The sequence below is a fragment of the Toxorhynchites rutilus genome, chromosome 3 (assembly GCF_029784135.1).
Source record: "Toxorhynchites rutilus septentrionalis strain SRP chromosome 3, ASM2978413v1, whole genome shotgun sequence".
NCBI lineage: Eukaryota > Metazoa > Arthropoda > Insecta > Diptera > Culicidae > Toxorhynchites > Toxorhynchites rutilus.
Window position 1 is genome coordinate 63,736,761 of NC_073746.1, and position 14,329 is coordinate 63,751,089.

At 35.8% G+C, this 14,329-nt stretch overlaps 1 protein-coding gene across 16 annotated transcripts in view; it reads left to right on the forward strand.

Moving 5' to 3' along the window:
- Positions 1-14,329, forward strand: part of LOC129774637 (voltage-dependent L-type calcium channel subunit beta-1) — a 422,247-nt gene that overhangs the window by 339,186 nt on the left and 68,732 nt on the right. Inside the window, exon 2 of one of the 16 annotated variants that reach the window (XM_055778440.1) lies at positions 7,576-8,228. The exons of 14 other annotated variants lie outside the window; for them this stretch is intronic. In XM_055778440.1, the coding sequence (XP_055634415.1) occupies positions 8,106-8,228 (123 nt within the window). In that variant the 5' untranslated portion in view covers positions 7,576-8,105. Of the gene's footprint in view, positions 1-6,888; positions 8,229-14,329 lie in introns of those variants that run through there. One more of the 16 variants, XM_055778445.1, reaches the window with a different exon arrangement.

A 14,329-nucleotide genomic window follows, 5' to 3' on the forward strand; every position in this document is an offset into this window, starting at 1 on the left:
TTTTAACGATTTTCCTTAAAGAGGAATTATGATCATGGTTTGACCACCTCTGATTATGGTTTATCCAAAAAATGATCATGGTTTGTCCGGTTTAAGAAATCACCATTTTTGAATGAAAACATTCGAATTCTCAAGTAGAAAAATGGTTGCATTTATCATTGCTTGAGTTTATTGTCATCATATTGATCCATTCATAATTTAGGCTTTCTTCAGAATATTGCCTTTTCTTGGGCATTTTAAGAGTGTTCACCTCAACACGCTCAACACAGAGAAACTTTATTTCTGCTATCCGCGAAGCACACAATAACCAAACTCCAGCGCACCAAGCGGTTGCCATAGAAATCATGTGGACAAAATAACATTATTAAATTGGACAACTCATGATCAGAATTGAGTTCATGAAAATGCGTTAATTTAATGGTTTAGCTATGTGAATCTGATACAAATGGTGTTCAAGCATGATGTTTACAATATTTGTAAGTGTTATAATCCAGAAAAGGTCTGAATGCGTCCAAATAATCATCTGGTGATCGATTAAGAGTTAGCTCGAATGAGGGGCGCATTGACACAAATAGAAGGTGTATTTTGTAATCCTTTAAAACATGTGATTCCGTAAAAATATACTATAAAACTACTGCAAATCATGAAAAAGACAATTTTATTTATCTGTTTTGAAACATTCGAATACCTTATTCGACACATGAGCGCTGAATTAGAGCATTCAAAAAAGTGAGCAAACCATGGTCATATTTTCGACTGGACAATCCAAAATCCTTTACCTTATATGTGATTTTTTTTAATATATCTATTCTCTATTTTCGTGAATTCAATTATTGTTTCAGTATTAAAAGTGACGTAAGGTTGGAAAATTAAAGGTGAAAATTTGTTTCGATGCTTTTGCTTCCGCCTGCGCCGCCACCACACAATAGATTAGGTTCGGATTTTCTGTTGCCATTCTGCGTCTTCTGAGATGTTTAGTTCTGCATTGGAGATGTAATTTTGCTAAGACATACTGAAAAAATTACTTAGATATGCAACAAGTTCAGTATTTCAGTTTCAGTGTTCTAAACAACGAGCAATCAACAGTATATTTCAATGCTTAGAACTTTGGCACTGACAAAGCAAAACATTGGCTCATTCGGATTTCATTTACTATTGTCAAAGATCTCAAAATTTAAGTTTGCTGAAAATCGAAAAATCGCTCAAGACAGGAGTAAAGGAAATCATGGTTTTCAAAAATAAAATTGTTGATGCCAAATGTCTTGAAATCGCATGAAAAAATTATATAACGGTACATTTCAACGTTTCATGCAATTCTAAGTCATTTGGCTTGAAAAATTTTTTTTTATGGAAACCCCGATTGGGTGATTTTTCGGTTTTCAAAAAAATCAAACTTTGACGACTGTGCGACACTAGTAAATGAAGTTCGATTGAGCTGATATTTTGCGAAGGTCACTTTTTTCCCATACATCCATTGACACTCTAATAAACATAAACCGTTATTCAGATTGATTACATTTTTCATATAGTCTACCTTGAACAAGTTATCCAAAATTGCATTCCAAGGATATGCACGAATGCAAAATAAATAATTCCGGACTTTCGCTTGAAAATTTGCCTTTGCCTATTTTTCAAAAGAAACTGGCAATACTCAGGATAACCAGGAAGGTAGCAAACTCTTTGAGAACCTGAATTTACAAGTATTCCGGTTGTGCTTTATCCGGCTTCACACCGATTTCTTCATAAAACCATTCTAAGAGGTTTATTCTATTCGATGAAAAATTCTTTTGCTTATGTTTTATCTTACACTAGCTGACCCGGTAAACTTCGTCCCGCCCGAAATTTATTTTTCGTCATCACATTCACGTTTTTTTACTAAGCGCATGTTCATAGGTCCAATCGCAGAACTGTTTAGTGATTGATTTTCTAATCTACCCTTTAAAATTGCCTTTTACTCTAATATTCCTAGTACTTATATCAAAACTCGTCATTATAATATCAGATTATTTCTTTTTATTTTCAGACACAATTCTCGTTCAAGATTTTTCAACCACTTGCAAATAACATGTTTCTCCGTTACATGGAATAGATATTTGATACAGAAAATATGATAGAATAAAGACAGCCCTAAATCGGACAGTTCCTTTCTCGAGTTTTGCTCCTATCAACACATTCGGTGATCCATTTTTAATTATATAGATAGAAGAAGAGGAGTGCGTTTTATCACATTCAAAAAAAAAATTTCAATTGTCATGTTTGGTTGGAATATGTTTGGTTAAAATATGTGTATTATTTTTACGGGACCCCCTCTCCATTTCAAGGGAGGGAGGGGTGTCATCATAGAAACATTTCTCACATTCAAAAACCTTCACATGTCAAATTTAGCTCCATTTGATTGATTAGTTTTCGAGTTATGCAGAAGTTTGTGTTTCATTTGTGTGTTGACCTCCCCCCCTTAGAGAGGAGGGAGGAGTGTCGATAGAAACGATTATCGATCCCTGAAACCTCTATATGCTAAGTTTAATCCCATTTGTTTGATTAGTTCTCGAGTTGATCAGCACTCTCCCCCTCCTCTCTAGAGAGGAGAAAGGAGTGTCAAACCACCATAAAAACATTTATTACTCCCTAAAACCTCCATATGCCAAATTTGGTTCCATCTGCTTGGTTATTCCACGAGTTATTCAGAATTTTATGTTTCATTTTTATGGCAGCCCCCCTCCCCTTCAGAGAGAAGGGAGGAGTGTCTATCTACCATAGAAACGTTTCGTGCTCCCTAAAACCTACACATGCCAAATTTGGTTTCATATGCTTCATTAATTCTCGAGTAATGCAGTAATTTGTGTTTCGTATGTATGGCAGTCCCCCTTAGAGAGGGTCTTGAACTACCATAAGAACCTTCTCCGACCCAAAAACCCCTACATACAAATTTTCATGTCGATCGGTTCAGTAGTTTCCGAGTTCATAAGAATCAGACAGACAGAAAGACAGACAGACATCACTCCATTAATATATACAGATCTCTCTAAGTTTTGTCAACGTGTGTGGGCTCAAACTTTTGCAGACTTTACAATTATTGTTAGGGTTTTCCTTCCTTACAGTATTTAGATTAAGATTAGGCATTTGACTACAGACATACACTGTGTCAATTAAGTTTGGGTATTTTTCAATTAGTCTCCTTATTTTTTGGAGTCATCTGATTCACACTTATTTTTAATAATTTTCCTAAACTAAACCACATTACTGAGCAAGGCCCGAAATCTTCGAAGGCGAAAAATGAAGACCGACTCTACTCTCAGTAGCTTCGCTTCGACTAGAACTGCTTCGGCAGTCGATCCCACCCCGCAAGGTTCTGAAGAGCATCACCGCAATATATTCGATTAATCACCTGATTCTACACTAATGTAAAGCAGGTGTTATAACGTTTAAAATACTTAAAAGTAATTTCTTTTGAAGGAACGAATATAACTGAATTACAGAGAAGTATTACGATATTTTCATAGAATTTTTTTATTTGTCCACATATTTTATTCCACGGCATTGATGGTTTACGGCTTCTTGGTTCAAACGTAACATGTAATACTGTCTTCAGAACCCTAGTTCTTCATACAGAACCCGGAACAGAACAAGTGCCTGGAATTCCCAACCATACTCCGTGACTCGAATGTAGTCCTTACTACTTATTTCGAATGATATGGAAGCACTCTTCAATTTTTCAGATATACTGATCAGACAATACAGGTTTTTGTGGCAATGAGGTTTTTCTTTGGTCTAATTGACTGCCGCTGAATTACAATAGAAAGGATGGGCAGACAGCGTTGGAAGAAGAAGGAGCTTGAAAGAGCAACGCAGACCATCAAGGACGGATTTTCTTTGACCAAGCATCGAAAGTGTTTGAAAATGCTCGAACAACAGTGAAAAGATCCATACATAATTCGAAATGGTCTCAATGTATTTCTTCTGGTATGGAATCTGGCCAAGACACTTGATATCGAACACTGTTACTGATTGTAATATTATCGTGAATTACTTTATGTAAACATAAGTATGTTTTTTTCGATGAAACACACACTGGAAATCACACCACATCAAATTTTAATGTCAAAAAATCATCTCTTTTATTTTATGATATATTTTGTAATTTGAAGCTCGATATAATGATTGAACATTATTGATTGAGAGAAAACAAGTGTAGCTCAGTGTACAATGTGACATTTTTTATTTAGACCGTATTGGTTTGGAAATATTAGGCGATTTGCTTAGGGGGTCCAATTTCCCACCATTTCCCCTACTACATTTGCTGTTTTTGTTCGCTGTTCATGTGATCAATACAACTGTCGAATTTCACAGGACAGATTTCTCGATATTTTATCATGCCATTGAAAATAGTATTTCAAGCTTAATTATTCACAGTTAGCAAACTGCTTTTCCTCGACATGATTGCTACGAGCTAGAATCTCCGAAAGAGTTCAACCAAAGTTAACAAAGATTGTGTCTGGAAAATGAGCCAGCCAGCAAAATAATAATAGGCAGTATAGAAATATTGCTTATTGAAACTTTAACATTTTTGAGAAGGTGCCTGCTCAATAATTGAACAACAGATACCTCCTCCAAGATGGGTTGCAAATGTCGAGTTGAATACGGATAGCTTACATAGGAAAGCTCTCCGATTCTCACTTGTATAATACTTACTTTTTTTCGTTTATTATTTATCTATTCCAAACAATTCGCGTAATCGAAGGTGCATTGTTGCATTGATTTATAAAAACTTTGAGTTGACGTGAAAGAAAAATCAGATTCATAATTTTTGCATAAGCCTCCATCGAGTAGCAAAAATTGTAAGGGGTTGTATCTAGGACACGACCACATATTTTCAACGTAGAACTACGAAATTATATTATGGAATCCACTTGTTTACCACTTCGAATATTATTTCAGAATGCATCGAAATTTTTGTAATAGATTATTTTCTTCGTTGCAAATAAATTTGATGAACGTCCTTTTACGTTTGATATGATGCCTAGGACTACCAAAATATTTGAACGGGAAATTGCCAAACGATCGTTGTATTTTACATTTCCCTCTGAAATTATTGCACGTCTCATGTTTACGTATTTCTCGAACCGCGAAAGTTCATTCACCTCTAGTATTTGAAATGATGATTTTCCCAGACTTCTCAGTACAAAGCGAATACAAAAGTATTCAACACCAAAAATTACCCCCGACCTGCGTGTATATTCAAAGCGGATTCCCCCAGGCACATTGATTTTGAAGTCCGTGTTAGGGAAACACAGCTCGGTGGGAACAAAAATACCCCCGACTTGCATGTATATTTACAAAGCGGATTTCCACAGGTACATTGATTTAGAAGTCTGTGTTGGGGAAACCGTAAATCGGGCCAAACAAAACTTGACATTTTACAGTTATTCATTTATTCATCTAATGAAAAATAACATTTTATTAATTGTGATAGACGCGCAGAAACATTTCCTATCACTCGATGCAAACAGCTTTCCGATCTGTTAAGAAATGTTCGAGTTCTAAGCATTCGTAATACGGGTAGGGTTAGCACACAAATCGTCAGAACAAATATTTTCATGAATTTAAATCATTTAGAGATTAGCAAATTGTAATGTATAGCATATCAAACAAATCATAGAGAATTTCCGATTCTATTGGTTTGAAAATCATGAGAATTCGTTCACAGTGAAAATAGTTATTAACATTAACTTTATTTCATATTTATTTCATCCTGAAAGATGTAGTTCTACGTCAAAAATTGCTTCTTACTTCCCTAAATCACACCGAATGAAGAACCATTCCACGAATGGTTTGGATGGTTGCAATCAGTGTCTTAGAATATCAAAAAATATTCACGAGTAACGAATGTGATTTTATTTCAGTGTAAATGACTTCTTTTCAGCTTGAAACACACTTCCCTCATTATATTGACGACGATAACCAACGAGTTCATTTTGTTCATTGTTCATTTCGGCATTGAGTGGGGTTCATAACATAGCTGTTATTTATACTTTGAATATCAAAAGCAACAAATTGATATTCTTCACATTCGAAACGATATTCGTTCTGGCATTGATTTTGAGTCAAAAATTTAAAAATAAAAAAATTAGTCATGCTGGACCATTTAGTGAACAAAAACGCCAGAGTTCGATGAAATGAACTTTGCAAGATATCGCATGATTTTGTTTAGCGAGACGGTTACAACGGTATTAAAAAAATCAACCACACACAGCTGCCTCATGTTAAAAGTAAACATCAGCTGATATTCATTTGGCTAAAATGAAAATCAATTCTGGCATCTTGAATAATCAAGATGAAAATGACACTATGTGGATAAATAAACTTCAAAACTTCAAAATTGAAGAACAAAAGTTCATTTGCTCATATTCACTGGTTGTCTGGTCTGTCAATTTGATTTCTGTTTGGAATATATAGGTTTTTGATGCAACCTAGCCCGAAAATCTATGCATTTTAGCTTAGCATAGATGATTTTTTTCAACACTGGTTGCAATGAATATTTTTCAAGTTATATCGAAAAATCAGAAAGTTACTGATATTGAGGATACGATGATTGCGCCGTCCGGATGCTTTCATCCAACGTGTAAACCCAAACCAAACGCAAAAGTGTTGGTATCATGCTGGAAAATTCCCCCCCATTGTATTGGTGGAGCCGATTTTCGCTGGACTCGCCGTCGTCATCGGCTCACACTCACATTTCCACAAGCCCACAGACTAGCTGTCTGTTTATTGGGCCGCGTGCTTCTGGGGAAAATTCGTGCGAGCAAGCGGGACGGAACGAGTGCGGATTGGATGCGAAAATCGACCGCAGCAGCAGCGAAAGCCAGCGCCAGAGGAATATGTGTAGTATCCAACAGCACAGTAGTAGTAGGAAGGCACCGTGGAAGGACTCATAGCTCGTTAGTCGTCGTCACCAGTGCAAGGTTTTTTTTCGATGTTCCTATTTTAAGTCTTTTTCCTCCCAGTTTCGAATGGCTAGATGTGGTGCTTTTTTCCGCGAATGGAAGTGAATTTTCCACGGGCTACGAAAAACGTTTTCCGATCGTTTCCGGGGACCGAGTGGGCTGGCTTTCCCAATTTTGCTAAATAAGTGCGAAGTGAAAGCAAATCGTTGTTGGCGTGAAAATCGAAATTTTTCTTCCCTACTTGCGGACTTCGAGTATGTGGCGAAGGGGTGTTCCAAGAGTGACCATGTACAGTGGCATCAATGGGGCCCGTAATGTGAGGTGATGTGATGCCAATCGAATCGGGTGTATGAGGAATTGGCAGATGGAATCATTTCCATCTCTAGTGTGACGGCAGCAGTAGTAAATAGCAGAGGCAGGAAGGGCAAACCTTATTCGATTATGCCGTGGTAATTAAAAAATAATAATTACATTTCCCTGTTGGTCATTTCAATCTGCTGGAACGAGGCCGTGGTGTAATGTGTAATTGTGTTAGACCTTGAATGCTTTCCTCCGAGGGAGGTTTTGCTACGTGCTGAAAACAAATGGAAAGTCCATGCCTCGACGCTAATCAATTATAATAATAGTGTTTTAGCTTCATCTCAAGCTTTTCGTCGATAATCTGTGCCTCAATACAAAATAGTCACGAGGAGATCAGTGCGAGTGAAATAATCACAAAAACAACAACACGATCTGTGTAAGTGAAAACCCCAAAGCATAAGCGAGAAGCAAGATGCGGAAAATCAATGCGTGGAAAACCGAGTAGTAGAGAGAAGCAGAAGAAAGGGTGCGTGTATGTGTGTACGTGATTTACCCCACAGCATCGAATGTTGTGTGCTGTTCAGTGCGACGTTAAAGTCATTTCCGGTTCAAAGACTTCTCATCTCCCAGCCGAGCAGGCCAGTAGGTGATCCTGCGGCAGAGACAGTGAACTGGAGCGAACAAAAACTAGTGAGGCTGAGCTAACGGAAGAATTACACCCGTAACCCCAGTCTCAGTTTGAAAAGTCGGCAAAAATAGTACTAAACAAAAGGACAAAGGAAATTACCATCTGGTGGACAGTTGGATTGCAGCTTCCACCGCAAAATATCCGCTTTAGAAGAATTCTGGCGGCCTGAACGGCCCATGGTTCAACGTGCCTCGTCAGATGCCCCATCCGTGTCCGGGGGGCATCGTGAATCGCGTATGAGCCTCGGTCTCGGATACCCGTCGTTCCAGAGTGCCGGATATAATAAACTGTTTACGCAGGTTAGTTTGCCAGGGCTTCCGTGCCTGACCGGGGGTTTCAATTTCAGTTGGAGTCATTTCACTGGTTCTTTTTTTTTTTGGAAATTCAAAAACATATCTTTCTTTATTTCTGTCGCTGTCGCCAATAACACTATCGGTGCATAAACCCTATCAGGAAATTCAATTATTTCACGATCAAACGACTGAAGTGGGTTTAATTGAGACTTCCTCATTTGAGCAGCATCCGACAGCGGAATCTTTACAATTTCGTGCGATGGTCACTACCAGAAGAAGGTATTTATTTTCCATTGTACATCGGTATGTTTGACTTCCATCAACCTCGTGATATGCGTAAAGTGTGCACAGAGCTTCAGTAGTGAACCCGGTTTTGTATGCGTGTCAGTCACATTTTTGATTCAATGACATCAGTGAATTTAATTCGGAAACACTGTGAATTTCCATTATTTCGAAGGATTGCACCCCCAAATGTTACGCTTTTAAGTCCGTGAAAATTGTAACGTGTCTAGTTCAACAAACCACAGACTGAGACATTTCGAAACGGATTAAAATTAAGTGAGTCGATAATGGTAAGAACATAAATAACGATCAATGAACGACATGACGATGCCAAATGCGGAGAAGAGTGAAACAAATGAAGAGAATTTTATGAAATCCCACATAATAGCAGTGTAAAAAATGCTTCTGTTTCTGTTTCAATCTCGAATTTTTATTGTCATTTAGTACTACGTTAAATAATAATACCATGCTAGTCAGAAAAATATTCTTCGAGTACAATGTGCGAAGTTCTCATGTATAGATAATTAATAAGTATATTTTTTTTTGAAACTACAGTAGACGAATTTCATGCCAACTCGTCTTAGGAGTTGGCAACAACATACCAGATAGCAACGAAACGTTGTGGGTGTAAACACGTGGGGCTTTTAAGCAATTTTGCATACTAGAAATATTCAAAAAAAGAATAAGTGAATTTTGCACGCCAAATTTTTTTTTCCTTGTTTTTTTGCAAAAAATTATAACTCAAAAACTATAATGCCACAAAATTAAAGTCAAAGAATGAAATGTAGGAAATTGTACAAATTTTCATAAAAAAAACTAAAATTTTATTGAAAAAATTTCGCCGCAAAAAAAATATTTTAAAAATTAAAATTCATTTTTCTCAAAAAGTATTTTTTTTAAATTCTAATAACTTTTTCATCTTTTCTTTGGAAAAATTACAACTAATCCTAATTTTGTTTAAAGTCAAGATAGCAATATAGCGTATAAGACAAACTTTCAGATCTCATTAAAATATGAACTTTCGTCAGAAACGTCAACTTTCTATAGATTCTGAAATATAGGCCATTTTGGTATGAAGACCCTCGAAAAAAATAATGTTTTACACGTTACATTTTTGTGTGTAAATTCTCACGTTCGACATATTCTTGACACGTTTCTGGATAGAAAAAAAATAAGCAGAGCATGTAAGTCGCGATAAGTCATACATACAAATATTACGAATTAAACATTAATATTAATTTTTCAATGAAAGATCTGAAAAACATGATGCTCGAAAAACTTTTTCCCTGTAAAAGTGCCCATCTTTCGATGTATGGACGACTTTTTAGAAATAATAGCGAATTATAGCGCTTACACTCTTCATATCTTTTTTTTTTTTCAAAATTTTAGAAAAAATGTTTTCAAAAAAATTTTAAAATTTTAATTTCCAAATATATTTTTTTTCAATAATTTTATTTTTCAACAATTTACTTGATATTTTACAATTCATACAATACATTCTTTGACTAAAATTTGTAGGTCTGATAGATTTTGTGTTGATAAAAGAATGAATTGTCGGGAATTATTCATGTTTTCATTAAAAACACATCTAGCAAATTTTTGAAAAAAATATCATTGAATTTTTTTTTTTAAATTAAAATTTAGTTTTCTCGAAAACTTGTTTTTTTTAAATTCTGATAAAATAGATATGAATAACCCGTACAATTTCCAACAAGTTACCCATACATCAGAATATGGGCACTTTTACAGGGAAAAAGTTTTTCGAACATCAATTTTTTCATGTTTTTCTTTGAAAAATTACTATTGATGTTTAATTCGTAACATTTGTATGTACAAATTATTGTGATTTACATGCTCTGCTCTGCTTACTTTTTCCTATTCAGAACCACAACTATAAAAGATAGAAAGTTGACGTCTTTGACGAAAGTTCATATTTACATAAGATCTAAACCTTTGTCTAATACACTATATTGCTATCTTGACTTAGAACAAAATTAGGACTAGTTGTAATTTTTTCAAAGAAAAGATGAAAAAGTTGTTGTTAGAAATATTTTTTCCTTGTAAATGTGCCCATCTTCCGATGTATGGACGGCTTGTTGGAAATTGTAAGAGCTAGTCATATAATTTTTTGAGAATTTTTAAAAAATACGTTTTTGGGAAAAATGAATTTGAATTTTATATTTTTTTCCAGCCAGACTTTTTTTCAAAAAAAATTTAGTATTTTTTTCTGAAAATTTACACAATTTTCTACATTTCATCCTTTGACTCAAATTTTGTGGGTATTATAGTTTTTGAGTTATAATTTTTTGTAAAAAAAAGACGGGTGGGTAATGTCGGGGACATAACCGGAGTGACGTAGGACTATACAAAGGGGACAGCTTTTGTTAAATATATATTTTAAATATATTGTTTTATTTTCTTCACCTACGTGAATACCTACCTATCTACCTGAAAAATGGATTAGTTTACTGTTTACTCTTTATGAATATGTTAATGGTTCTGAAAAGAACCTTTGGTGTTGTGTTTTTGTTATCACTCGATATTCCCATCTTGTTCGGCTAAACCTTCCTGTTTAGCGATTTGTTGTCACTCGCCACAGCTTTCACAGTTGGAAAATTTCTTCTCATCCAGCTTGTGACATATTTTACAGTAAATTACATTCAATGGCACGTCGCATTACCACCACTCAGTGCCGGATTGGAGGTAATTTTAACTTGTAATTGAACATTTGCGATGACAGTGGTACAGTGTCGACTTTCAATGTGGGATCATAATTTGGATCTCTATGTTTACAAAAATGTCCAACTAAATAAGTCACATTACATGTCCGTCCAATTAGCTAAATGTCGAACTAATTGTAGATTACTGTACTTTCAATCTGGAAACAATTTAAGAATTGGTGAAAATTGAATAATCAGGAAAGTCCCCAACTATCAATAAGCTCAGAACAACTGCCAAATTCACATACTCATCAAATCCTGGCAAACAAATTATGAAAACATCAATTTGTGTTTTATTATTATTTTGGATAATGTTTTAGAAAGCATTGAACTTTATTTCCTAAACTCTATTTTGGAAGGTTTAATGGCCCTGAAAAGCGCCTTGTTTTATGGAATGGTTCCAATTTAGAAAACTTAGTACTCGTGGTTTTGAAAAAAACCATTTCGAACGCCCTCGATGCCGCCTTGTTCTAGATTTGCCACCAAAGCAGTTTGTATAAAGAACAAACTTTTTTCTTCTGCTACCTGATGCCGTTTTGCGATTGCGTTTGCCACTCGCCACTCGCTGCAACTGACTTATCGTCGCGAGCAGCTTTGCCAGCTAACTCGATCACTTTGGCGGCCGAAACTATATAACGCCGGCTAGGTGGACTGGTGCACTGGTACAAACGCGCTCGGCCTAGCTACCCTTGCGGGGAACTCCAGATCAACACGGTTCGAGCGGGATTTTGCCTTTCCCTTCACTTTTCCTCCTTTGCCATATCCAACCATGGCTGCTTGTGTTGGTTTGTTGATGTGAGGTGATGCGAAACGATGTGGTGTACGGTTCGGATGAGAATGATCGTTACGGCAGCGGAGAGGGGATTTTTAAGCTGACTGGCTGGCTCGAGAATTACGCATGTGTGAGACTGCGACCAATGTTTCCCTCATTTTTTTCTTTTTCCTTTCCAATCGTGCTTCATTCTATTTCGCTTCTGCTCTGGTTGCCATTTTTGTCGGTACGATTTGAGGAGCACAAAATGGACCAATCAAAAATGGGCACATAGTGTATTTGGACAATGCTTGATATTTCACAATTATTCAATTATTTACCTCAAGAAAAATGATTTGTTATTCGTTATGATAGATGCGTAGATATATTTCCTATCAATTGATGCAAAAACCTTTGCGATCTATTGAGAAATGCTCGAGTTATAAGCGTTCCAAATCTTTCATTTTTTCCTACTTGTTCAGTGCCTAGATTTCCATTTCACCCCCTATATCTTCCGGTTAGACGTAGTCCTACGTCAAAATCAAGAAAAAAGGTTTGGCCATTTTCAAAAAGTAGTCGAAATATTCAAGAAAGAATTAAAGTATGCAAAGTTGCTTTAACGATCCATGCGCTTACACCCACAACGTTTCGCTACTATCTGAGATGATGCTGCCAACGGCTAGTCGAGTTGGCATGAAATTCGACAGTATTTTATTTGAAGTAAGTTGTAAAATAATGCATTCATAATGTTATTCTGCTTCGAAAACGTCGGATCTTATTTCGCAACAAATAAATATGACTCGATCAATGATGTTCAATGACTGCTTCTAGAAATTCAAAAGGCACTAGGACTATTGAAGACGATTAAAACGTGTCAATTTTACCAAAATTAAAAAATTTTATATGACTAAAGATTATAAATAATAACCTTTTTATCATAAAAAGATGTTGCTACACAACAAACATTGTCATCGAAATTTTGATAGGATTGAGCTGGGATTTGTTACCTAGTACATCATATTCGTCGTGCCTTGCTTGTTTCCAGCGAAGATTTCATGGACCAACAATTAGTTTTGCTAGTTTGATCGAACTAACACGCTCCGTGTCACATGGTACATATTTATTGATGGCGATTATTATATTTATTGATTGCACCAAACATAGAAATATAATGTTAATTCAAACAGTAATAACATTATCTCTTCCGATTAATACTTGTTCCGGGCAATGGACGATTCAATGCGAAGGTAGGTCGACTCACAGTTTGCTTGAATAAATTTTGGAAAACTTTGAAATTAGGAAATCCACCTTCAGCCTAAGAATAAGAAATGAAGGTAGTGTAGAGAGGCACATAGCAACACAAGTAATAACCTTGACTGTTCAATCGGAATGAACCAGTGTTTTTCGCGAAAAAAATGAGCATGTAAGGCTTCGAATGGTTCTGGTGAAAATACGAAATATTTTGGTAAAATCGAAAAATCTATACATCGATCCAACATGAAACAACGCGAAACAATGTTCGAGGCAGCAAAATGTTAATAAATCTTGCAAAACTGCTTGGTCATTCATAGAGACGTTCCTGAATATGTCAGTGAAAGGCTTTTGAATGGCTTCCATGCCGGAATAACACCATACTGTTATCGTCAGATGCATTTTTCACATGAACATTCCATTTTAGCATTCAATTGAATGTTCTTATAAAAATGCATTTGAACACAAGACAAGATAGAACAGAATGTTAGTTTACAAAGCATTTAGCCAAATTTAAATCGACTGATTCTTTTGGTATTTCAACAGTATATCAGTGGAAAACTATCTTTTCAACTCAGGTAGCTGTATACAGGTTTGTTTTTGTGATTTGGGAACTTCTCATCAGCTTTAATCTGGAAGATCTTTTTTTTTCTCTTCATCTATCGTAATGTGTTTGCACAATCGTCATTCTTCAATTGAATTATTCTGCAAATCCGGATCCGGAAATAACTTACAGTACTGATTTACCAAATTGCGTGTAGGGTTACGGAGGGTAAAATGATCAAAGCTTTGAGGCACACCTAAATCATGTCCGATTGAGCTGAAACTTTGCAAAGGTAATTTTTTCGGGCCAATAAACAAAATGTACATGGTCGGTTCTTTGACATGATAATTTTCGTTGCCACCTGGTAGTTTTGACGTAGGACTAAGTCTTAGATATCTATGTAGGAGGGTCTCTCAACGAAATTGAAAATGAGGCATGTAACGAAAATGTTCCGGAGATTTCAAACGCATACTACGCAATATATTTTTCGATTTACGTTAAAGTGGATACTCTTAGACAGGTAATTTATCCAGCTTTTGTTTTTTTTTTGCATAAAACG